The sequence below is a fragment of the Lithobates pipiens genome, unplaced genomic scaffold (genome assembly GCF_037356315.1).
Source record: "Lithobates pipiens isolate NorthernLeopardFrog02 unplaced genomic scaffold, aLitPip1_a1.2 Scaffold_27, whole genome shotgun sequence".
Classification (NCBI taxonomy): domain Eukaryota; kingdom Metazoa; phylum Chordata; class Amphibia; order Anura; family Ranidae; genus Lithobates; species Lithobates pipiens.
Genome location: NW_027507788.1, coordinates 230,984,438 through 231,010,474, shown reverse-complemented (window position 1 = coordinate 231,010,474; position 26,037 = coordinate 230,984,438). Strand labels below are relative to the sequence as shown.

General features: G+C 50.3%; 1 protein-coding gene across 1 annotated transcript; it reads right to left on the bottom strand.

Annotated features, from left to right (window-relative positions):
• Positions 1-6,671: 6,671 nt before the first annotated feature.
• On the bottom strand, positions 6,672-25,036 carry LOC143934621 (arylacetamide deacetylase-like 4). The gene is made up of 4 exons (XM_077458376.1): positions 24,784-25,036; positions 17,107-17,329; positions 11,621-11,684; positions 6,672-10,287 (listed from the first exon to the last, which is right to left on the bottom strand). Exons 1-4 carry the CDS (start codon positions 24,946-24,948, stop codon positions 9,504-9,506), a joined length of 1,236 nt encoding a protein of 411 aa, XP_077314502.1. The 5' UTR covers positions 24,949-25,036; the 3' UTR covers positions 6,672-9,503.
• Between the last annotated feature and the right edge of the window lie 1,001 nt (positions 25,037-26,037).

The following is a 26,037-nucleotide window of genomic DNA, read 5'->3' as shown; positions in this document are numbered from 1 at the left end:
GTGGGGGTGTAATGGTGTGGGGGGATGGGGTATCACCGGTTCAGGCTGGTGGTGGGGGTGTAATGGTGTGAGGGGGTGGGGTATCACCGGTTCAGGCTGGTGGTGGGGGTGTAATGGTGTGAGGGGGTGGGGTATCACCGGTTCAGGCTGGTGGTGGGGGGTTTAATGGTGTGTGTGGTGGGGTATCAAGATCCCATCAACAGCATCTGCATCATATGGTAGAAGGTTATCTAGGGGCAAAAACAGACATGGAGAACTTTCCAGTAGACGATCCACTGGATTTCTGGGTCCATTGGCCAGAACTTGCCCTGCTGGTCTGCCCTGCCTCCAGTGTGCTTTCCGAATGGGCATTCAATGCTGCTGGAGGTTTTGTGACAGATTAAGGAGCGCGTCTGTCCACAGACTCCGTTGACCGGGTGACATTTGTCAAAATGAATCAGGATTAGCAGCAGCTATCAAGCCCCTGATGCTAATTAACCACTTGCTGGCCAGCCGCCACAGTTGAACCGTGGCAGGGCGGCTCTATTGCGTGAATCGCCATAACGGTACTGCGTTTTGTAATACATACAGCAGCGCCAGAGCCGATGCACGTGGCCGGTAGCCGTGATGTCTGCCAGCCACCCGTGATCGCTCCACAGAGAGGCAGAATGGGGATCTGCCACTGTAAACAGAAAGATCCCCATTCTGACAGGGGAGTAGAGAGAGATCATCTGTTCATAGTGATCGGGAACAGTGATCTCTCTCTACTCCCAGTCAGTCCCCTTCCCCCACAGTTAGAAACACCACCCAGGGAACACTTAACCCTTTTATTGCCCCTTAGTGTACATAGGTATATAGGCATAGTATACAGTAATCAGTACATTTTCATAGCACTGATCGTTGTATAAATGTCACTGGTCCCAAAAAAGTGTCAAAAGTGTTTGATCTGTCCGCCGCAATGTCGCAGTCATTACTGGTAAAAATAATAACTCCTACATCACCTCCCCCTGCAGGAACTGCTCCGGCACCAACTCCACCTCCCCCTGCAGAAACTGCTCTCCTACTCCACCTCCCCGTGCAGGAACTGCTCTCCTACTCCACCTCCCCCTGCAGAAACTGCTCTCCTACTCCACCTCCCCGTGCAGGAACTGCTCTCCTACTCCACCTCCCCCTGCAGGAACTGCTCTCCTACTCCACCTCCCCCTGCAGAAACTGCTCTCCTACTCCACCTCCCCCTGCAGGAACTGCTCTCCTACTCCACCTCCCCCTGCAGAAACTGCTCTCCTACTCCACCTCCCCCTGCAGGAACTGCTCTCCTACTCCACCTCCCCGTGCAGGAACTGCTCTCCTACTCCACCTCCCCCTACAGGAACTGCTCTCCTACTCCACCTCCCCGTGCAGGAACTGCTCTCCTACTCCACCTCCCCCTGCAGGAACTGCTCTCCTACTCCACCTCCCCCTGCAGGAACTGCTCTCCTACTCCACCTCCCCTGAGCTATGCTCAGATCTGCCTTATAACAAGTGGACATAACCTGGACACAAGACTGAAGACTCCATCCCACCCAGTGCTCTTTGCAGTCTTCAAGTTTCCAGCCCGATCTAGACTTACCAAATCCTGAGAAAACCTAAAGCATTGTTTTCTCTGCCTACAAAACTTCCCTGGAGCTTTTCAAACTATCTCTGTGAGAGTTCTGTGTCCATTTTAAACCCATTTTTCTCGGACATGGACTCTCACTACCACAATACACAGACACACTATGTGTGAGACAACACACAATAAATACATATATATATATACAACATTCCAGTGTGGCTGTACAGTGTGTCTAAATAGCACAGATCATAGTGGGGTTCTCAGTCACCCTGTGCCCCTAATGGACACAGGGTGATTTACACATAAGTCTCCAGAGCTCTCCAAGGTAAGCCGAGTTCCACAAACCCCCCACCCAAAGTGACTCCCATCACAGGACCTGATTGCCAAAAATCAAAAGTGCCCATTTTAAAGGCTTATATGCAAGTAATTGGGCATACAATGGTTATAGGGGTCCGGGTCCTGGCCTGGGGGACATGGATCAATAAAAATAAAGTTTGTAAAAAACGTTATTTTTAAATGAGCAGTGATTTTGTGATTTTTAAAGTGAAAGCATAAAATTAAAAAATTCCTTCCAATATAGTAGCGGGGGTGGGGGGGTTCCCCTTGGTCTACCTATAAAGTGGCAGATTTGTACCATGTCTAGAATCTGCTGCAGCAATAATTGCATTTATAAAGCCAAAAAAAGGCATTTTCCCTGCAAGCTGCCTTTATTTTGCCCAGCAACAGCTGGGGAGCCGCCAGTGTATATGATGAGGCCACAATGTAGTGCACTGGGAACAAGAATAGAGATTTTTGGGTACATTCTGGTCTTTAGGTGTTGGTGGCGCCTTCCCTCCGTAACCCTATAGAGTAATAAAATGCAATGATATGCACCTGTCAAACAGGAGCATAAAAATTACTCTTTGGGTGTCGGGGTGCCTTCCCAATGTAACCCTATAGAGGTGATCTTGAAGGCAAAAACAATTGCAATGGTATGCATCTGTCAAACAGGTGCAGAAAAATTGGTCTTTGGGTGATAACTGTGCCCATGAAACCTACACCAAAAACATTCTTCCAGATGAAATGAGTGAACACCCTCAAAGCTAGGCAGCCTCAAACTCAGGGGCTTTATAGCTGGTAATTCAGGACTGATTCATTTTTATAAAAGTGAAACGATCCACGGAGTCTGTGGACAGACGCGTTCTATGATCAGTAAGGAAACCTCCTGCAGCACTGAATGCCCGTTCTGAAAGCACGCTGGATGCAGGGCAGCCCAACAACTCAATAGCATACTGGGCAAGTTCTGGCCAATGGTCTATTCTCATGACCCAGTAAGTCAGTGGATCGTCAGCTGGAAAGCTCTCCATCTCTCTTTTGGCCCCCGAGGTAATCATCCACCATGTGATGCAGACGCTGCCGATGGGATGTGGAAGCTGACAACCCTGGACAGTGAGGACTATAAAAAATCCAAAATGCTTCACTTAGGTGGCCACCTTCTCTAACGCTCCTCTCCTGACCAACAGATGACTCAAAATTACGTTTTCCACAACACTTTAACCTACTGGAGTCAGGAAAAACGATCAATAAAATCCTCTTTAATGTGTCCTCAAGAGATTTTATCTTCTGCACTCCCTGTGGGGACGGGATGAGTTCTGAGACCTGCCCCTTATAACGGTGGTCAAGGAGGGTTGCCAACCAGTAATCATCCTTCTCCATTATGCCACGTATTCTTGGGTCCTTTCGCAGGCTTTGAAGCATGAGTTTGCCCAATGCGTCTCAAATTTTCCAAGGCTCGAGAAGCAGACTCCTCGGGGTCACTCAGGATGACAGCATCTGGAACTTCCTCCTCCCAGCCACGTACTGCTCTCAAGGGTCCTAGGGTTGGAAAGCCATCACTTACAGATTGACACACATCTTCTTTTTTGAAGCCTATGAAAGTGCCAGAAACCTCCTCCTCATCCTCCTCCCCTCTCTCCTCCTGTGTGTTCTGTGACATAGGAATGATGGTGTCTGGATAAAGGGGGCCTTGAGAGGAAAAGAAGTCCTCCTCTTCCTCCCGCTGCTCTGCCACCAGTGCCCTGTCCATAATGCCACGCAGTCTGCTCCAGCAGGAACACACCAGGGATTGTGTCACTGATGCATGTCACGGCTCGCCATCCTTGTGGCCTCCTCAAATGGTGACAATACAGTGCATGCATCCTTAATGATCAGCCATTGGCGTGGGGAAAAAATCTGAGGTGGCCTGAGCCTGTCAATGTGCCGTATTCGCACAAGTGCTCATTGACGGCCCTCTGCTGCATGTATAACCACTACAGCAAGGCCAAAGTCTAGTTCCACCTGGTGGGCATGTCACAAATCAGGCGGTTTACGGGCAGGTGGAATTCCCACTGAATTTCAGCCAACTGAGGACTGGCTGTGTATGACCGCCTGAAATGGCTACAGACTCTTCTGGCCAGCTCTAGCACATCTTGCAGCCCTGGGTACGTATTTAGCAAACGCTGCACCACCAAATTGAGGACATGTGCCAGGCATGGCACGTGTGTCAACTTCCCCTGTCTAAGGACGGACAGGAGCTTTGAGCCATTATCGCACACCACCATTCCTGGCTCCAGCTGGCATGGTGTGAACCACCTCTGGGCCTGTCCCTGCAGGGCTGCAAAACTCTCTGCTCCGGTGTGGTTCCTGTCCCCTAGACACACCAGCTGAAGAACTGCATGGCACCTTTTAGCCTGACTCTGGGAATAGCCCTTTGAACGTTTAGGGGGTACCTGACGTTCATAGGACAATTCTGCAGAGGGGGGCATGGAGGTGGCAGAGGAGGAGGGGTAGAGCTCACAGGTCTGGCATCATCACCACCAGCTGTATGGAGATGTGGGGGTACAAGTTTCAGCACCAAGCCCTGTCCTGCATCCTTTCGAGTTGCAAGCAGCGTTACCCAGTGTGCTGTGAGAGTAATATATCGTCCCTGCCCACGCTTGCTGGACCACGTGTCAGCAGTAAGGTGGATTTTACGGTTGACTGTCTTGCCCAATGATGTCAGAACATTCCCTTCCACATGATGGTAGAGAGATGGAACAGTCTTACGTGAAAAGTAGTAGCGATTGGGAACCTGCCATTGTGGTACAGCACATTGTGCAAATTCACAGAAGGGGCAGAATCCACCAGGCTGAAAGGCAGAAGTTGGAGAGCCAACAGCTTTGACAAGCTTGCACTTAGATGCTGGGCATGTGGGTGGCAGGGACTGTATGTTTTTTCTGCTGCAGCAGGTGGGGCAGAGAAATTTGCCAGCTACAGTCTACAGCTGGTGTGGTGCTGCTGGCAGATGTGCTGCTAGGACCTGGGACACCCTGTGCTATACCATCATCCCTGTCAGTGGAGACTGCTGAGAGGTAATGATTCGGTATAGCAGGGGCAGACTGAAGTGGGTAAGGAGGGGGAGGAGGGACAGATTTGTGCCCCTTTTGTGTGGCTTTTAGGTGCTCTTGCCAACGAGTTGAGTGTTTGGACGTTAAATGCCTTGTTAGGCATGTGGTACCCAAATGGTTGGTGTTTTTGCCACGTTTGATGTTTCTGAGACACAGTTTGCAGATAGCGACAGTGCGATCTGCTGCAGATGTGCTGAAAAAGGCCCAGAGAGCTGAGCTTTGGGGAGGGGGCCGGGGGATATCAGCTGCAGAATGTGATGGAATAGGGTGGCTGCTCTCTACAATTTCTTGATGTCGGCCTCCTCGGGTTGTGCCGCCTCAACTTCAGTTTCCTCCTCTGTTCTCTCTGGAACCCAAGTTGCATCACTGACCTCATCATCATCATCATCATTATCATCTCCATCTCCTCCATCTCCATCATCACGACTGTAGACAACTTGGCAATACGCTGCGGCCAGGGCCGTCTTTAATATTGATTGGGCCCTGGGCAAAAATTTTCTTAGGGCCCCCCTCTCCCCCATGCAGTTTCACTCTCCACCTGCTCTGAGACATACAATAAATAGCAGCTAGACTTAAAATCAGTTTACTGTATCAGATCAGGCAGCTATTGCGATTGATTGCCAGAGGTTACAGCATATCATTACTGCTTACTGACTGGTTGCTAGAGGTTACAGCACTCCTTAAGGCTCACTGATTAGTTGCTAGAGGTTACAGCACATGATTTCTGCTTGTTGTTCGGTTGCTAGAGATTACTGTACAGTAATACTGCTCACTGGTTGCTATAGGTTACAGCACATCATCTCCTCACTGCAGGGGGGGCATGATATACCTATGAATGCTGCCTTTATTTACATATCAATGCCATTGGCCTCAGCTATTTACATATGCATGTCACTGATATTTACAAATGAATGCCGAGTATTTACATGTAAACACAGGGTCTGCAGGTGAGTGATCTGTACACAACAATAGGGCAGAGCTGGGCAGCATTAGTAGCAGCACTTCACACTGAGATATCAGGACACAGCGCAGGACTAAAACCTCAATGGACAAGGGAATGTAAACTGGGATAGCTGGTAAGTATGAGGCAGCTGCTTTGGGCCCCACAACAATGACAGGGCCCATGGCAGCTGCCCCTTTTGCCCTGCCTTAAAGACAGCCCTGGCTGCGGCTTGGGGAACATGAATTTGTCTACCAGTGTTCCTCCCTCTCTCTAGGCTCATGTTCCTGTCATCCTCAACCTCAGAACCAACATCTGAATCCAGTAATGGCCGGGCATCATCAAGGAGCAAGTGGCTGATGCTGTGGTCAAATAACTCAGCTGATTCCTCCATGGCTGATGTTGGGGGTATGGCGGGAATAGATGTGGACAAAGAGGGAGGGCAACTGCAGGGGACTGCACACTTGTCTCTGCTTGGGTGACGGAGGATGAGGAGGATGAGGAAGGTTTAATAAACCAGTCCACCACCTCCTCTGCAGGCTGTGGCTGGATAGCACCGGCAAACTCACTAAACAGAGGAAATGAAGCCCTGCCTGAGGACTGATCACCACGTCCACCTTTCCCTGTGGACACATTTGTTGCTGCCCCCCTTACAGTGCCAAGGGACCGTCTGCCTCTCCTTGTTGTCCTCGCAGACATTATTGGGAGGGAGGGGGCGGTGCTTATAAGCAAATGTAAAGAAGAAGTTGAGATCTGTACTTAGATGCACTTTAATCAATCTAAAGAGGTGTTTGGTGCCCTTTAATTTGAGTACTCACACTACACAGACTCACTCCACGAATACACTATAATATACTGCAATATAATGCGCCAAACGTACAGTGACGCACACAGAACTATATGGCGATAAGCTGGCAGTAACACACAGAAATATATGGCATTAAACTGGCAGTAACGCACACAGAACTATATGGCGTTATACTGGCAGTAACACACACAGAACTATATAGCGATAAACTGGCAGTAACACACAGAAATATATGGCGTTAAACTGGCAGTAACGCACACAGAACTATATGGCGTTAAACGCAATAAAACAAAAAAAAAGAACTTTGTCTTTTTTGAGCAGTGCTAGCTTAAGAATAAATAGTGTTACTGCCCATAAAAGGGCGCATTTTGTTCTGTAATTTGTCCTGTTTAAAACAACACTAAAATTATGATTTTATACAAAGCACCGCAATGTGATATGTAAAAGGGGTAAAAACGATTAACCTGTTCCTGACCAGCCGCTGCAGTTGTACTGTGGCAGAATGGCACGGGCAGACGATGCGCCTTATGTTAAGTTGGGCGTTCGCCCCCCCCCCCCCCGCTGGCCGATCCAGAACCGATCTACTCTCTCTACTTTCCAAAATGGGGTCATTGGGGGGGGGTTTGTGCCATCTGGGCATTTCATGGCCTCCGAAACTGTGATAGGTAGTGAGGAAATCAAGAATATACACCCTTAGAAATCCCGAAGGCGGTGCTTGGATTTCAGGGCCCCGTATGCGGCTAGGCTCCCAAAAAGCCTGACATGAGGTATCTCAGAAGCAGAAGAATGGATTTTGGGGTGTAGTTCCACATATACCCATGGCGTGTGTGAGCAATTTATTTTTTATTAGTTTTAGTGTCATTTTTATTCTTATTTTTTTTTTCATTTTTCAATCACTTGGGACAAAAAAGTAAAATATTTAATGGGCTCAGCTGAAAGGACTCTGATCTGACCTGATATTGGGGTACCTTGACGCAGTAAGTAGGCTTAGCACCGTATGGCCACATAGTGTCACCAACCCCCCCCCCCCCCCCCCCCCGGATTTTGAATATGTTCAGGTGTTTTAAATAGACTTGCAAGATTTAAAGCGGAGGTCCACCCTAAAGTGAACCTTCCGCTCATCGGAACCCTCCCCCCCCGCCGGCGCCACAATTGGCACCTTTCAGGGGGGAGAGGGGTGCAGGTACTTGTACAGTACAGGTATCTGCAACCACTTCCGGCATAGCTTTCTGCGGAAAGGGGCGTAGATTCTGCAGAATCTACGTCCCTTTCTGAAAGTCCCCCGCTGCCTGCTGGGAAACACACGGATCCCAGAGACAGCGGGGTCCATCCTTATTGCACAGCGCGACTCGCGCATGCGCAGTAGGGAACCGGGAAATTAAGCCGAAAGGCTCCACTTCCTGATTCCCATACCCAAGATGGCGGCGGCAGCACCCGAGAGACGATCGAGAGATCGGCTTCGGGTGCCGACATCGCGGGCACGCTGGGCGGGTAAGTGTCATTATTTTAAAAGTCAGCAGTTGCAGTATTTATAGCTGCTGGCTTAAAAAAAAAAAAAAAACGGCGGACTCCCGCTTTAAATGTCATTCTTATAAGTGCGCTGTAATCTGGATGTACTCACCGCCAAGAGATCAACTTTATATGTAGATTTTCTCTATTATGAAATAATATACCCTGAAAAAGTATTCACACCCCCTGAAATTCCCCACATTTTGTTACACCCAAAACCATAAATGTATTTTATTGGGATTTTATGTGATGGACCAACACAAAGTGTCACATAATTGTGAAGTGGAAGGAAAATGATAAATGATACAAATATGTGAAAAGTGTGGGGGGGAGGGGCATTTGTATGGCGCCCCCCGGAGTCAATACTTTGTAGAACCCCCTTTCTCTACAAGTCTTTTTGGGGGTGTCTCTAAATTTATGGTTTTGGTTGTAACAAAATGTGGGAAGTTTCAAGGGGTGTGAATACTTTTTCAAGGCACTGTACAAGTTTCCAGAGACTGACAAATATTGCTTAATACTGAATTAATAATAATATGAATATTAATAACATATATCCAAATGAATATGAATAATATGAAAAAGGTTTATAGGAAATCCTACTACAAAGTCCATCTTGAAAGAGAAGGGGTTCCAGTATATTGGGGAGCCATCATTTCATTGAGAAGGAGACGTTGAGTTCCAGTTCCCCGAATCCCATGGTTGGGAGTTTGTTCTTGGAGGGGGTGGTAGACGGCAGAGGGGTGGGTGTTGGAGGGTGTTGGGCTGTTGAAGAATTACGAGGCCCGTGGTTTGTGTGTCCTCCTCGCTCCTGGGCAGAGGAGATGTCCAATCCTGAGAAACGTGTAGAAGTCCTTTGTGGCAATAAGTAAGGCAGAGATCCTGAAATGTTCTGATCTGAGTATTCTCCAACATCTCCAACAAAGAGAACCCCCGCTGTCGCTGTGGCCCAAGTTTTTAGTTTGATATCTTCAGGGTAAGAAGAGGGATGTATTGTAGAGCATTATGGGATATGTCCCAAGAGGAGGACACCAAGGAGTTGGTTTCTTATGTTTGGCATTGGAAAAACACTAACTCCATGAATGGTCGGTAGATGTGATTGGACGGTAGATGTGATTGGACGGTGGATGTGATTGGACGGTGGATGTGATTGGACGGTGGATGTGATTGGACGGTGGATGTGATTGGACGGATAGTAGAATGGAATGTCCTTTCTATTGGGTGACCCAACCATTATCACACAGATGTTCACACTCATGTTCAGGACACATCTCAGGCATCTTTTATGAAGCCAACAATGCTGTCCATGGCCTGTATCCCCGATTCACAGACCCACTGGTCATAGAAGCTCATGACCCCATGGAAGCCATCTTTGATATGGTGCCAGGTGACGGACACCCCGTTGTCCTCCAGACGCTTCTTGTAGAGGATCCCCTCATCACGGAGAACATCGAACTCACATGTTAGGATATAAGATTTCGGTAGCAGGTGAAGCACGGCGTCCTCAGCCATCAGAGGAGAACACGAAGGTTCAAAGACTTGTTTGAGCTTCTGATAGAGATTTTTGTCGAAGGCGGCCATGGTGTGCGGCGTGTACCCCGCGCACCTCATGTACCCCACAACCTCCTCTGGGATATGATCCACACTCAGCCACTTGGAGAACTTCTTCCTCACATCCGGAGGGACATGGCTGCCGTTCTGCACATCTCTTGAAGCAGACAGGTCCCCTCCTAATATATAGGTCAGTATGTAGAACAGGATGCGTTCTCGCAGTAGGAGGGGCACGCTGCGGTTTTGTTGGTACGAAGGTAAGTTGAAGTCAACCATCTGGAGTACGGGGTAGATCATCACCTGGGCCAGAGGTCGGGGAATATCCTTCCTGGTCACCAGAGCTTGTGATACGGCAGCCGTGAGAGTCCCCCCCGCACTGTCCCCACAAGTGATGATAGAAGAGGGATTGACCCCGAAATCCAGAGCTGTCCTCAGGAAGTGGATGGAAGCCTTCAGGCAATCTTGGAATGCGGCGGGGTACAGGTGTTCTGGGGCCAGGCGATACCTAAAGAAACATCACAGAGTTAAGAAGAATTTCATTTTGGCATTAAACCCTCAGACTGTGGAGGGGGCGGTCACAATAGAATTCAATCGCCCATTTTCCAGTCCGCAGCCCAAGGGGTCTCCCGGGGAGATGGGAGGTCGGATTGGTTCTGGTTCTACCCCCCTGGGACCTCCTCCAGCCAATTCCAAAGGACATCGGTATCACATGACCAAATAATCTCACCTGGCAAATTTTACCCCTAAAGAGGAGTGGCCTACCCTAAGACACGCCCAAAAGGGGAGGTTCCTCATGTGATCCCCCCATCACAGAGAGTGCCCCCCTCCCCCACATGTGGAATCTCCTGACTTCCAGTACTGACCCCTCAGATTAGGACATGACCAGTGGCGGCCAGTGGAAAAATATTTCAGGGTGTGGCAAACAGTATCCCCCCCCCAGGGTCGGTCAGTAACAATCACCCAATCACCGGCGTCCTCCCCTTCTCTGGGTCATCACTGTGTCGGCGTCGGATTTCATTTTCCTCCCTCCCCCTCGGCAGCCAATCAGTAGTCTTCTCAATCAGAAGACGTGTCACACCCACTTCTGATTGGCCGGATTGAAGATCAGTGTTTCAACAGTGAAAATTAATTCGCTGTCGTGACACACCTGGGCGGGCTCCGGACGCTCTCTCTGCAACCCGAGACCACCCTATATTGAGCCTATTAGAGCCTCCGGCTCCAATCAGGTCCTTCAAAAAAAACAACACCCCCCCGCCGCTGTAATCAGGGCAGCCAACCACCAGTAAATTTACTGACAGTTTATAAAAATCTGTGATTTTTTTTTTTACAACTGCCAGTAAATATCGGGCTGATCATTTCATGCTGTGTTGACTTTTTGAGTGTAAATCAAGTAAATGGCTTTGTTATCGATATTGTCAGCGTTTCCAGATCATGTTTATACTCTTCAAATATTTACTTCATTTTCAATACTATTTTCTCAGGTTGTCAGTAAAAAAATGTGCTCCGCCAGTAAATTGTCCATGTTTTGTCAGTATAAAATGGTTTATGGCTTGGCAGCCCTGGCTATAATTCCCGCACGGGGTGCCCTGAAAGGGGCCGGACTCGTGAATAGGGAGTGGCCACGGATAGAGCATGAATCTATTACATATGGGGGGGGGGCGGCGTGGAGAGAGAGGGGGCGGAGCCTCTAATGGACGGGCTTCCACTGGACACGACCCCAACCACTTGAAGACGATTTCCCACACAGCACTTCTTTGATGTTCCATATTTCCATATTCTCGTACAATGATGGAGTTCATGTGTTGCAATAGCAATAGAAGAAGATAAAGACTTCTCACCCGACTGACACCAGCACAACTCCGGCCCTCTTTGAGACGCGTCGGCAAAGTTTGTCATAGGAATCTACAGAAGAAAACAAAAAAGAAAGGACAATAATGAGCTGAGGAGGCGACGATCCTTCACCCCCTCACCCACTCCGCTTTTCCCCCTCTTCTTCCATTTTTGGACATTTTTTGGGGGGAGGGGTGGTTCCTAATCCCCTCCCCCCCTCCCCCCTCAGGTCCCAGAAGGCGGCAGGACTATTCCCAGGGATCACCACACATACGCAGTGGAGATCTGGCGAGAAGTCACAGCCGGCTTCCCGGGGATAGCATGGTGGTGGTGCCAGGGACCTGAGGGCTGGGGAAGAAGCGGCCCAGGTGAGGACAGCTCTGGATCTCAGGACAGGCAGACTGCAGATGCAGATACCCCTGGCCAGGAATCCTAACCCAACAATCATCTTCCCTGTACAGAATCTAACAGGAAAGTCCACTCGAGGTTCTCATATTTTACTGAAGCCCTGATGAAGGGGGAGGGGTCCTTTGAACCTCCGAAACACGTTGGCTGCCTTCTAACACAATATCAGTGAATTCCTTTGGACTCTCCTCTTTTGGTCTGGCGCTCCTTCCACACGTGGGTTTTTTTTTTAAAAAGTCAGCAGCTACAGAATATGTACAGGATTTGTAGAGGCTGGCTTTTCATTTTTTTGGGGGGGACTGAAGATCCTCTTTAAGGATTGGGAGGCCCCCCTGAGCCTTGGAGGAAGCCAAGAGTGGACCATTGGTGGCCCCTCGGAAATAAGCAGCACGCCCTGCACAGGACTGCCTCCTGTAAAACACATGAAACCCTCTAATGGTAGAAGCGATTCAGTTCGCATTGTGCGCTATACAAGTATTTCATACATTCATTCAAGTGACCTTATCAAAGATGTGGGTGCCCCGCCCCCGACCTGCCTATTGCCATTGTCCTGGACTGAGGGAACTCCGAACCCGGGGGCAATGGAGAGTAGATAGCGGCCCGTTCTCTGCTATAATTACACCCCAAAATCTTATCCATGTCAGATTTATAGTGACTTAGTGGCAGCAATGATACATTATAACTAGGGATGAGTCGAACACCCCCCGGTTCGGTTCGCACCAGAACTTTCGAACGGACCCCAAATTCGTACGAACGTTAGAACCCCATTGAAGTCTATGGGACTCGAACGTTCGAAATTAAAAGTGCTAATTTTAATGGCTAATATGCAAGATAGTGTCCTAAAAAGGGTTTGGGGACCCGGCTCCTGCCCCAGGTGACATGGGTCAATGGCTAAAATGTTTTTAAAAATGTCCGTTTTGGCGGGAGCACTGATTTTAATGACGATTAAAGTGAAAAAAAGTGAAATATTCCTTTAAATATGGTGCCTGGGGGGTGTCTGTAGTATGCCTGTGAAGTGCCACGTGTTTCCCGTGTTTAGAACAGTCCCTGCACAAAATGACATTAAACGGAAATAACACCATTTATAACTGCTTGCGGTTTTAATGTTATATCTGGTTCCTGCAATATGGTTGAAAATCATTCAGAAAAATGGCATGGGTAGCCCTCCCTGCCCATTACCAGCCCCTTTGGGTCTTGTACGCATATTAAGGGGAACCCCGTACCCATATTAAAAAAAGGAAATGCGTGTGGCCCCCAGGCCCTATATACTCAGAACAGCAGTATACAGGCGGTGCAAACAAGACAGGGACTGTGTAGGTTTGTTGTGTTAAGTAGAATCTGTTTGTAATTTTCAACTGGTACATTTTTAAAGTGTAGCTCCAGTCAAAAAATCTATTTTTAAGCTTTTTGGAAAACATAGGGAAGGGTTATCACCCCTGTATAATTTGTTTTGTCGTCCATCTTTTTTCATCTCACTTGCTGTTGTCTCCTTCCGTTTGCAAGTAGGAGATGTTTGTAAGTTGGATGGTTGAAAGTAGGGGCCTGCCCTATATGCTCTGCAGAAATGGCGGAACAAGGTGTTGGTTTTGCCACAACATTGTAAGCCCTGAAAGTGATTCTTGGAGGGCGCTGGAGCACCCTGCTGTGACCGATTATATCAAGAATTGTAATTACATGCCATTGTTGAACAGTGGTAGAAAAATTGGGCCTTAGGCACTGGTGCTGGTGCCACAACACTGCAACCTCTCCCATATAATCTAGTTGTAGTGCAGGAATGAGCCCTGCTGCAAAGCATTGCATCAAAAATTGTAATTAAATGCCCCTGTTAAAATGGTTGTAAACCCTTACAACACACTTTGACCTACAGGTAAGCCTAGATTAAGGCTTACCTGTAGGTCCAAGAAATATCTCCTACACGGTTTAGGAGATATTTGCCGAAAGACAGGCACCGCTGTCTACAGCGCATGTGCAGGCTTTGCAGGATCCTTCCGCAGGCTTTGCAGGATCAGGGAGGCCATGCAGCGTAGGTTAGCTGAGGCATTCGGTTCAGAGTCCTCTGGGTCACTAAGGACAACATGATCCGCAGCCACCTCCTCCCAGCCATGTACAAGTCCACGGGTTTCTTGGGACTGTAAATCATCCCTACAAGACTGCTGCTGCTGATGCTGAGTGCCAGCCTCCACCTCCATGCTGACACAATCATCCTCCTCCTCCTCCTCCTCCTCATCCTCTTCCTGTGTGATGGGTGGCACAGCAGGAACACTGTCTGGATAAAGGGGGCCTTGAGAGGCAAGGAAGTCCTCCTCTTCCTGCCTCTGTTCTGCCTCAAGTGCCCTGTCCATTATTCCACGCAGCGTATGCTCCAAGAGGTGGACAAGAGGTACAGTGTCACTGATGCATGCACTGTCACTGCTCACCATCCTTGTGGCCTCCTCAAACGGGGACAGGACAGTGCATGCATCCCTGATCATGCCCCACTGGCGTGGTAAGAAAAAAAAAAACTCCCCCGACCCTGTCCTGGTGCCGTAGTCGCACAGGTACTCATTGATGGCCCTCTGCTGCATGTGCAGCCGCTGCAGCATGGCCAATGTTGAGTTCCACCTGGTGGGCATGTCACATATAAGGCAGTTCTTGGGCAGGTTCAACTCCTTTTGGAGCTCAGCCAGCCGAGCACAGGCATTAAATGATCGGCGGAAATGCACACAGACTTTCCTGGCCTGCTTCAGGACATCCTGTAAGCCGGGGTACCTGCCCAAGAACTGCTGCACCACCAGGTTAAGGACGTGAGCTACACAGGGCACATGGGTCAGTTGTCCCTGTCGGAGGGCAGAGAGGAGGTTGGTGCCATTGTCACAAACCACCATTTCTCATGTAAGCTGGCATGGCATCAACCACCTCTCGGCCTGCCCCTGCAGAGCTGACAAAATATCTGCCCCAGTGTGGCTCCTGTCCCCGAAACAAACCAGCGCAAGCACGGCATGGGATCGTTTTGCCTGCGTACTTGCGTAGCCCCTGCAACGCCTACGGAGCACCGCTGGTTCTGAGGACAGAGCACTGGAAGAGGCCATGGAGGAAGAAGAAGAGGAGGGGGTGGAGGAGAGAGGTGTGTCACAACCAATAGTAGCATTTTGGAGGCGTGGTGGCGGAACAACCTCCAACACTACTGCACCTTGTCCTGCATCCTTCCCAGCAGCCAGAAGAGTGACCCAATGGGCCGTGAAAGATAGGTAACGTCCCTGTCCATGCCTGCTGGACCATGAGTCAGCGGTAATATGCACCTTACCGCTGACCACCCTGTCCAGCGAGGCAAGGACATTGCCTTCCACATGCCGGTAGAGAGCCGGAATCGCCTTCCGTGAGAAAAAGTGGCGTTTGGGAACCTGCCACTGAGGAACCGCACATTGTACAAACTCACGGAAGGGGGCAGAGTCTACCAACTGAAAAGGCAGCAGTTGAAGTGCTAGCAATTTAGCCAAACTAGCGTTCAACCGCTGGGCATGTGGATGGCTGGGAGTGAACTTCTTTATACGGTCCAGCAGCTGGGGCAGGGACATTTGCCTGCTATAATCGGACGTGGGTGTACTGCTAGCAGAGTGCCCGGAAGCACTTGGCTGTGACACACCTAATTCTACACCTTCATTCCTCTCAGAGCAGGTTTCAGAGAGGACTGAAGGTCTAGTGGGGTTGGAGATGCCAGCTGATGAGGAGCAAGGAGAGGTCCGCTTTGTTCTTTGGTGTGGGTCTTTGAGGTACGCTTGCCAACGAGCTGCATGGCAGGTCAACATATGTCTGGTCAAGCATGTGGTGCCCAAGCGGCTGATGTTTTGGCCACGCGAGATACGCTTGAGACATATGTTGCAAATAGCAGCGGTGCGATCTGATGCACTTGTCTCAAAAAAGGCCCACACCAAAGAACTTTTAGAATAACGCGCAGAGGCAGCGCTCTGCACAGGCGGAGCTCTGCGGTGCGATTCAGTCGGTGTGCTGCCCCTAAGCTAGCCCCCGGAGGGCATCCTGCCTCGTTGGACATGTGCCTCCTCCTCCTCCTCCTCCCTCCTACCAGGCACCCACGTGGAGTCAGTGCCCTCATCATCCCCTCTTCATCGCTGGAGCAAACCTGGCAGTATGCTGCAGCTTGTGGAACATGACTGCCAGATTGCTGTGCTTCTTGAGCATCCCCTCTCTCTGCATTCAGGCTACTGCCTTCCTCTAGCTGAGTGTCATCATCAGAGCCCACCAAACACTGGGCATCCTCCTGGAGCATGTACCCAACACTGTGCTCAAAGAGTTCAGGAGACTCCTCAGGAGGACGTGGTGGGTCTAGGGAAGGAGTCACTGATGATGACATTGAGAGGAGGGAAGACGATGCGTTGGCAGCTGCTTTGCTAGTACCCTGAGCCTGGGTGAGAGAGGGTGAGGAGGATGAAGAGGGCTTGGTCATCCACTCTACCAAGTCTTCGGCATGATGCGGCTCAACATGTCCAGCTGCTGAAAAGAAGGACAAGCATGTCCCATGGCCACGTGCTGATGACAATGCACCGCGTCCACGACCAGCACTGTTGTCTCTAGACACAGAGCCTGCTTGCCCTCTTTTATCGGCTCGCGCCTGTCTGCCTCTCCTTGCTGGCCTTCCAGACATGGTAATGGCCTGAAGGGGGATGGGAAAACCAGCAATTAGGGTAGTGTATATTGTGCTGAAGGCACACAACACCCACTAACTCCTGCAGACACCAACACACTACACAAGGCCGCCGCGCTGGCGGCCTTATATAGTGTGGGGCGTGTATTACACAGCCTGAGCTATAATTGGCCCCAGGCATCCTGCCTGTGACCAATCATGGCTCTCCTCGCTGCCGGCGCTGTGATTGGCCAAGCATGCGGGGTCACAGTGCATGCTTGGCCAATCATGAGCCAGCAATGCACTGGGATGGCGCAGTGCATTGTGGGCCGTAAGTGCCGCACGAATTTGGTGCGAAACGGCCCATAACGTTCGTTATTCGCCAAACGGGCGAACAGCCGATGTTCAAGTGGCTCATCCCTAATTGTAACCAACATGGAAATGGCAGTTGGTATCTGAGAGGAAACATACCAAGATTTCCGTACACGAAGCCTCCTCCATGGAAGAACAGGACTCCTTTCCGCTGCCCGGCGGACGGCTCTCTGGGCTGGTAGACTCTCACCGGCACACCTTCAAATTCCAAGTCCTTCATGAAGAGCTCGGGATCATCTTCTGACTTTTCATGAAAGAATCTTCCCAAAAGGTGGTAAATAGCGACCTCTGTGCTGATAGAGAACTTTTCCAGGGTGCGGCTCTAATCCACGGAGAGGAAAACACGATCAATAAAAATGATCAACAAGTTACAGGAACCAAAATATTGAAACAAATCTCTTGGTTTGGGGTTCGGATCTATTTCACTGAATATGCTTAAAATTGATTAAAAACAATATATCAATATATAGACATTATATGACAAAAAGTATGTGAACCGTGTGAAGGTCCCGGCAATCCGCCATCATACAAAGACATTGGAGACAGCGGTGTGGTCTTCCAACCTTGTGGTAATAGTTTGGTGAAGACATTATTCTGTTCCAGCATGACTATGCCCCCCCCCCCCCCGTGAACAAAGCCAGCTCCACAAAGACATGACTGTGCCCCCCCGTGTACAAAACCAGCTCCATAAAGACCTGACTGTGCCCCCCCCCCGTGTACAAAACCAGCTCCATAAAGACCTGACTGTGCCCCCCCCCCCCACCCCGTGTACAAAACCAGCTCCATAAAGACATGACTGTGCCCCCCCCCACCCCGTGTACAAAACCAGCTCCAAAAAAGGCATGACTGACCCCCCCCCCCCCCCGTGAACAAAGCCAGCTCCATAAAGACATGACTGTGCCCCCCCCCCCCCGTGAACAAAGCCAGCTCCATAAAGACATGACTGTGCCCCCCCCGTGTACAAAGCCAGCTCCATAAAGACATGACTGTGCCCCCCGTGTACAAAGCCAGCTCCATAAAGACATGACTGTGCCCCCCCCCCCCGTGTACAAAACCAGCTCCCTAAAGACATGACTGCCCCCCCCCCCCGTGTACAAAGCCAGCTCCATAAAGACATGACTGTGCCCCCCCGTGAACAAAGCCAGCTCCATAAAGACATGACTGTGCCCCCCCCCCCCGAACAAAGCCAGCTCCATAAAGACATGACTGTGCCCCCCCCCTGAACAAAGCCAGCTCCATAAAGACATGACTGTGCCCCCCCCCCCGTGTACAAAGCCATCTCCATAAAGACATGACTGCCCCCCCCCCGTGTACAAAGCCAGCTCCATAAAGACATGACTGTGCCCCCCCGTGAACAAAGCCAGCTCCATAAAGACATGACTGTGCCCCCCCCCCCCCCTGAACAAAGCCAGCTCCATAAAGACATGACTGTGCCCCCCCCCCCCCGTGTACAAAACCAGCTCCATAAAGACATGACTGTGCCCCCCCCCCCCCCCGTGAACAAAGCCAGCTCCATAAAGACATGACTGTGCCCCCCCCGTGTACAAAGCCAGCTCCATAAAGACATGACTGTGCCCCCCCCGTGTACAAAGCCAGCTCCATAAAGACATGACTGACCCCCCCCCATGTACAAAGCCAGCTCCATAAAGACATGACTGTGCCCCCCCCCCCATGTACAAAACCAGCTCCATAAAGACATGACTGACCCCCCCCCATGTACAAAGCCAGCTCCATAAAGACATGGTGTGGCCAGTTTGGTGTGGAGGAACTCCGGTGTCCTGCACAGAGCCCTGACCTCATCCCTACTGATCACCTTGGGAAGAAATGGAACACAGAGGGTGATCCAGGTCTTCTCATCCAACATCAGTATCTGACCTCACAAATGGTAAAAATTCTCAGAGACATCCTCCAAAATCATGTAGAAATACTTCTCAGAAGAGTAGAGGGGGTTATGGGGGGGGGGGGGGGGGGTTCTTCTATGCACAGAGAACCAAGCTGAAGCAAATTCTCATAATCTTTTACTATTTTAGCTTTACCATTTGCTGATCCCGTGTGTGGTCGGCCACCATCTTTCTGTAGTCCATAAAGACATGGTTTTACCCATTCAGTGTGGAGCAACTTGAGTGTCCTGCACAGAGCCCTGACCTCATCCCTACTGACCACATTTGCGATGAATTAGAACACAGAAGGTGATCCAGGTCTTCTCATCCAACATCAGTACCTGATCTCAGAAATGGGCACAAATCCTCACAGACACCCTCCAACATCTTGTGCCAACATTTCTGAGACCCCAGACCTCAACCCTACTGAACTCTTCTGGCATAAATTGGAACACCGATGGTGAGCTAGTCTGTCTGTCTGTCTGTCTGTCTGTCTCTTTGTTTTTAGTGCCTGACGTGGGGCATGACATGTGAACCAGATCTTCTCATCCAACATCAGTACCTGACCTCATGAATGGGCACAAATTTCCACAGACACCCTCAAACATCTTGTGGAAAGTCCTCCCCGAATAGTGGTGGATGCTATAACCACAAAGGGGGCAACACCATAATAAGGGACATGAGGTGGGGGCAACTCCATAATAAGGGACATGAGGTGGGGGCAACTCCATAATAAGAGACATGAGGTGGGGGCAACTCCATAATAAGAGACATGAGGTGGGGGCAACTCCATAATAAGGGACATGAGGTGGGGGCAACTCCATAATAAGGGACATGAGGTGGGGGCAACTCCATAATAAGGGACATGAGGTGGGGGCAACTCCATAATAAGGGACATGAGGTGGGGGCAACTCCATAATAAGGGACATGAGGTGGGGGCAACTCCATAATAAGGGACATGAGGTGGGAACAACTCCATAATAAGGGACATGAGGTGGGAACAACTCCATAATAAGGGACATGAGGTGGGGGCAACTCCATAATAAGAGACATGAGGTGGGGGCAACTCCATAATAAGGGACATGAGGTGGGGGCAACTCCATAATAAGGGACATGAGGTGGGAACAACTCCATAATAAGGGACATGAGGTGGGGGCAACTCCATAATAAGGGACATGAGGTGGGAACAACTCCATAATAAGGGACATGAGGTGGGGGCAACTCCATAATAAGAGACATGAGGTGGGGGCAACTCCATAATAAGGGACATGAGGTGGGGGCAACTCCATAATAAGGGACATGAGGTGGGAACAACTCCATAATAAGGGACATGAGGTGGGGGCAACTCCATAATAAGGGACATGAGGTGGGAACAACTCCATAATAAGGGACATGAGGTGGGGGCAACTCCATAATAAGAGACATGAGGTGGGAACAACTCCATAATAAGCGACATGAGGTGGGGGCAACTCCATAATAAGGGACATGAGGTGGGAACAACTCCATAATAAGGGACATGAGGTGGGGGCAACTCCATAATAAGAGACATGAGGTGGGAACAACTCCATAATAAGCGACATGAGGTGGGGGCAACTCCATAATAAGGGACATGAGGTGGGAACAACTCCATAATAAGGGACATGAGGTGGGGGCAACTCCATATTAACAGCCGTGGGAGGGAGCCACTCCATATTAATGCCCATGAGGTAGCCAACTGCATATTAATTACCACGGAGGGGCGAATTCATATGCCCATGGGGTAGGAGGGTAACTCTATATTAAGAGCCACAGGGAGACGGGAGAAGCGCCATACTAATGGCCATGGGGGGTCAACTCGGTCTTGGAATAATTTGCCATATTTTCGGATTCCCGGGGCACGAAGTCTAAGCTCCAGGCTGCTTCTTCACCGGGGCCCCTAATGGTGGAGATGGACTTGCGGCAAGCTGGAGATCATGGCGTCACCTCTACTCGTCCTCACGCTCGCTTCTCTCCTCTCATCCACCTCTCTAATGCAGCCCACCTGCCCTCCACAGCCACGACCCGCTGGTTAGGCAGGGACCTTGTGGCAAGAGACTCGGGTGAATGGGCCCCAGATTTGGGGCTATAGCCCCAATAGCCACCCCCTAGTGACGCCACTGAGTGGAGGACCTTAGTCTTCACACATATGGAGCAAGTCTGGTCATAATCTTCAACGTCCTTCAGAAAGGAGGCCACCAGTAGTGAGAAGACCCCCGTACATTGTACATCAGGATGTCCTGAGAGTTTGGAGGCATGTGCCCATCTGAGAAGTTTGTCACGCAGGGCGGGCATCATAAAGGTCTTTCCTGGCAGGTGGTGGCCAGGATACGATTACCAGGAATAATGGATCTGGTTCACCATGACGCTCCGTCAGCAACATGAGAAGATCTGGACGAGGCATCAGGGCAGCCATATTTGGAACCAGGTGGAAATGTCCAAATCAAACCTGGCAAAACCAGCCGGCCGCTCGCCAACGCTGATTGGTTGAAGTACGTCTTGCGGCCGTCACATCCCCAAGGGAAATATCCCACTGCATGTCATCGATTTATTGATGAGCCTGTTCATCTTTTATATCTTGTAAGTGTTTTTAATCTTTTTTGGGCAATTAAAAGTCAGTTTTTTTTCTGCCCGTAGAAGCGCCTTTGTTTTGTTTCTATCAGTTGGCTTCTCTCTCATGAGGTGCCGCCCCGGACATCCTCCTCCTACCCTAACCCCAGCCTGGGCCACATCATCTCTGCCCTACCCAGAGTGCCCTACAGCCCACCCCTCTTGGGGGCATTACACGAAGCCAAAGGCATCAGAAGATACTCAGGATGCCCGTCTCTGGTGCCCGTCTCTGGTGCCCGTCTCTGGTGCCCATCTCTGGTGTTTCTTCCACTCATTACTTTCTAGGATTGGAATCAAATTGTGAGCTCCACGTGGGTCTAACTTTGTGAAGAGCATCTTGAAGCCCCTGGAGGGTAGTGGTGATTGAGGCCTCTCGGAGAGCACCGTCCGGAGTGAGGAGGATCCGGGAAACGAGCCGAGGTCGGGGAGGGTGGTAGATGAGCGCAGACAGTAGGTATGCACACGGTAAGTCAGACACGGAATACTAAACAAGCCAGGAGCTCAGTAGGGTGACCATGTGTCCCGGATTCTGCAGGTCTGTCCCGAGCACCTTCACTCCGGGACAATACAGTGTCCTGGAATAATACTGACACTGGTCGCAGCATGAACCCCTCAGAGCTTAAGATGTGACAACCCCCCCCCCCCCCCACCAACTAGTGAAGAACTACAGGTCCCAGCATGAACCCCATGAAATCTATGGGGTCACACCCTTTGATCTCAGGAGTTCATGCTGGGACTGGTAGTCCTTTACTTTTGGTGGATGTGACCTCCCCAAAGTGAGGAACTACAGGTCCGAGTATGAACCCCTCAGAGATGAAGATGTGACACCCCCCAAATAGCGAAGAAGTACAGGGCCCAGCATAAACCTGTGAAATCTATGGGGTCACACCATTAGATCTCAGGGGTTCATGCTGGGGGTTGTAGTCCTTCAAATTGGGGGGGTCATATCTTTAGATATCAGGGGTTCATGCTGGGACTTGTAGTCCTTCACTTTTGGGATATGTGACCCCCCCCCCCCCAAAAGTGAAGGACTACAGGTCCCACCATGAACCCCACCCCCCCAACCAGTGAAGACCTACAGGTCCCACCATGAACCCCACCCCCCAACCAGTGAAGACCTACAGGTCCCACCATGAACCCCACCCCCCAACCAGTGAAGGACTACAGGTCCCACCATGAACCCCACCCCCCAACCAGTGAAGACCTACAGGTCCCAGGATGAACCCGTGAGAATGATGGGGTTACAAAAAAAGGTATCAAAAATCATATTTTATTTTTAGGAAGGGGGGAGGGGGTGTGTCCCTGAATGGCAGTTTGGAAACGTGGTCACCATAGAGCTCAGAGAACTAGGAAGTTTCTCAGACAACCTGAGCTGCACTGAGCATGCTCTGTACAGGGGGCGGGAGCAGGAAGTGATATAAACCCGGGGGAATAGCAGGCCACGCCCACAGGTGAGCACAGAAGAAGAAGGAGGTGAGGATTACAGCGGCGGCACGTTCAGCCACATGGTGTATATAGAAGGAGAAGATCACATGTGCCGGGTTGTGGACCGCACACAGAAATCATTACCAGCTCAGAAAATCTGAGTCTCACATTCCATATAAAAAATCTTTATAATAAGATAAGAGTTAAAGCGGAGTTCCACCCAAAAACGGAACTTCTGCTGTCCGGATTCCCCCACCCCCGCTATCACATTTGGCACCTTTCATACAGGTATTCGCTCCCACTCCCGGCAAAAGATCACCGCAGTATCCGCAGCAATCTGTGCCATGTCCGGCCCCTCCTCCGCCCCCCCCCCCCCCCCGTCTTCTGGGAGACACATAGGAGGTCTCAGAACGCGCATCGCGACTCGTGCCAGCGCAGTAGGGAACCAGCCTCCACCCGGAGCCGGGGGATGGGTCGGCTTGGGATGCGGACATGGCGGGCGCCCTGGACAGGTAAATCAGCAGTCACAGGATTTGTAGCTGCTGACTTTTCATTTTTTTAGGCAGAACTCAAATTGCGCCTGTAAAGAGAAGGGAAAGTACTTCTTATGAGTGGGCGGAGCTAATAACACTCGGAGAACAGGTTCTTCCATTTCACAGCCAATGATCTGAGCCCGCCCCCAATCAGATCACAGCTTGTCATTGGCTGATTGAAGCCGGCCACAAATGCTTTGATCTGACAGGTGACAGAACCGGCTCGTGACGTGTGAGCTCCTCTGCCAATAAAAACCCTCGCCTGGGGTCACCTGGGGTCACCCTGTACAGCAAAGATTTCTATCATCTGGATTTGGTTACAATTTATCTTTATAAACCGCAAATATCACCAACAGAGCTGACAATCTAATCACCAACGTGACTACATTCGTTCCTCCGCAGAGATCCCAGAGAACATACAAACTCCATGCAGACGTTGTACTTGGAGTGTGAACCCGACCCGGCAAGACTACAGTGCCAATTACCAAGCCCCGCCCCCTGTGATTACACCCCACTCATGAATAGTCGGAGGAATTGTCTCCGGTGACCGGCTCAGAAGAGTTCCCTCCTCCATGCAGAATTCTGCAATACTCTGCCAGAGATGAATAGAAAGTACGAAGATTGCAGATTTTCCACTGCTGATCACTCTGTATGGAATGTATGGAAGGAAAGGGATTTCTACTTTGTTACCCACAAAGCTTTTCAATAGGAAGCATTTCCTGTATGGAGCCGAATTCCATCGCATTCCGAGTCACATATACTAACCTGGAGCACAGGAGGGGCTTTTTGTCTTTATTTAAAGGTACAGTCCACCCAATAAAGATACTTTATAGATAGGTGGAGCCCGGTGGGTGGAGTCAGCCCCCAACTTCCCATATGTCCTAGGTGCCCCGACAGCGAGATCTCCCGGCTGGAATTCCTAACTCTGTTCCTGTCTATCTGGGAGCTTTGGGTGCCCCCACCCCCCCCCGTGTGTGTCTCTGCCCACCCAATTGCATACCCCCACCTGTATACTCCCCACCCACCCATCTGTATCCCACCCAACCTCTGTATACCCCCACCTAAGTGTGCTCCCACCCATCGATATACCCCCCCACCTATGTGTGTGTCTCCGCTTCACCTCCTACACACCACATAATTTAAATATGAAAATCCAACCAGGACAATGAGGGCGCCCCCAACAGGAGGACCCCGGAATCTCCCCCACAGAATCCATCGGAGATATAAGAGACTCTCCGGAGGTTTCATCCACCAAAACCCGAGATCTCTGTTCTGGGCGGAGTGCCGCTTCAGGACGACATTCAGGAACTCACCAGGACTGACATGAAACTCAGAATTCTCTGGAAACTTCGCAGTTCTGCTGAACAGGCCATTCCCGGAGGATATTCCGCTTTACAGGACTCGGTGTACACCGCACCAAAGAAGAGCAGAATACAAAGGAACAGAAAAACACCAAAAATAGAGAGAAGAGACAACATGGCGGCCACCTCTGTCCTCCCAACTCCTTCCACTGTCTGTCCACCGTCCTCCAACTCCCTCCCAAATCCTTCCACTGTCTGTCCACCGTCCTCCAACCTCGCCTCACCTCCCTTCAACTCCTCCCAACTCCAGATAACCACCACAGTCCTGGGCTCTGCACAATGAACTTTACACTTTGTCCTTTCCAGGATCACCCATCATCGCCCCCTACCAGGTATAGAGATGTACTGCAACTTATCTCACCACCTCCAAGCCTTCACAATCTGTCCATCCCTCCCATCAATAAAACCCATCAGTCTGTCCATCCATTCCCTCCCTCCCATCCATACACCTCTCCCTTTCATCCTCCATCTATCCATAAAACCATCTTTCCATCTATCAATCCATTCATCTAATCCATCCACCCCATTCATCCATCCAATCTTTCCATCCATTCATTCATCCATCCCATTCATTAATCCAATCTTTCCATCCATCCATCCATCCATCCATCCAATCCTTCCTTCTATCCATCCATCCATCTCTCCATTCCTTCATCTCATCCGTCTTCCATCCAAAAGTCCACCCATCTTCTCCTTTCTTCCATCCATCCTCCATTGTTCCATCGATCGATCTATCCATGTCCTCCTTCCTTCCATCCACAGAGGTTTGCACTTAGCTGGATCTCCATCGTCCTCCATCCACCTCCCCCCACTGTCCTCCCATCTCTGGATCCACCACCGTCCTGAGCTCTTCAGACATAGAACTTACACTTTGTCCTTTCCAGGACCACCTACCAGATATAGACACGGGCTGCAGTTTATCTCACCACCCCCAACTCTAATTGTCCATCCATTTCATTCACCTCATCTATCCATCTCATCCTCCCAACCCCCAATCCATCTCATCCATCCATCCACAGAGGTTTGTACTTAGGTGTATACTGCCACCTGACTCCTTCACCAGATACGTTATGACGTCACCACACGATCCAATCAGGCCAGCCCTTACACTACATGTTGATAGTTCTAAAGTGGAAGGAACCGCAGCCTATAGGTCTGGGAGCCACAGCGCCTCCAGCAGGTGAACCCTTTCCTGACCGTTCCCCC

Excerpts from the sequence above, each read along its gene's own strand:
- LOC143934621 (XM_077458376.1), bottom strand. The coding sequence starts at position 24,948 with ATGTTGTCTCTTCTCTCTATTTTTGGTGTTTTTCTGTTCCTTTGTATT. Across the intron at positions 17,330-24,783 it reads TGAGTTTCATGTCAGTCCTG|AGCCGCACCCTGGAAAAGTT; the intron begins GTGAGTTCCTGA and ends TCCGTGGATTAG. Across the intron at positions 11,685-17,106 it reads CTTCGTGTACGGAAATCTTG|ATTCCTATGACAAACTTTGC; the intron begins GTATGTTTCCTC and ends TTTCTTCTGTAG.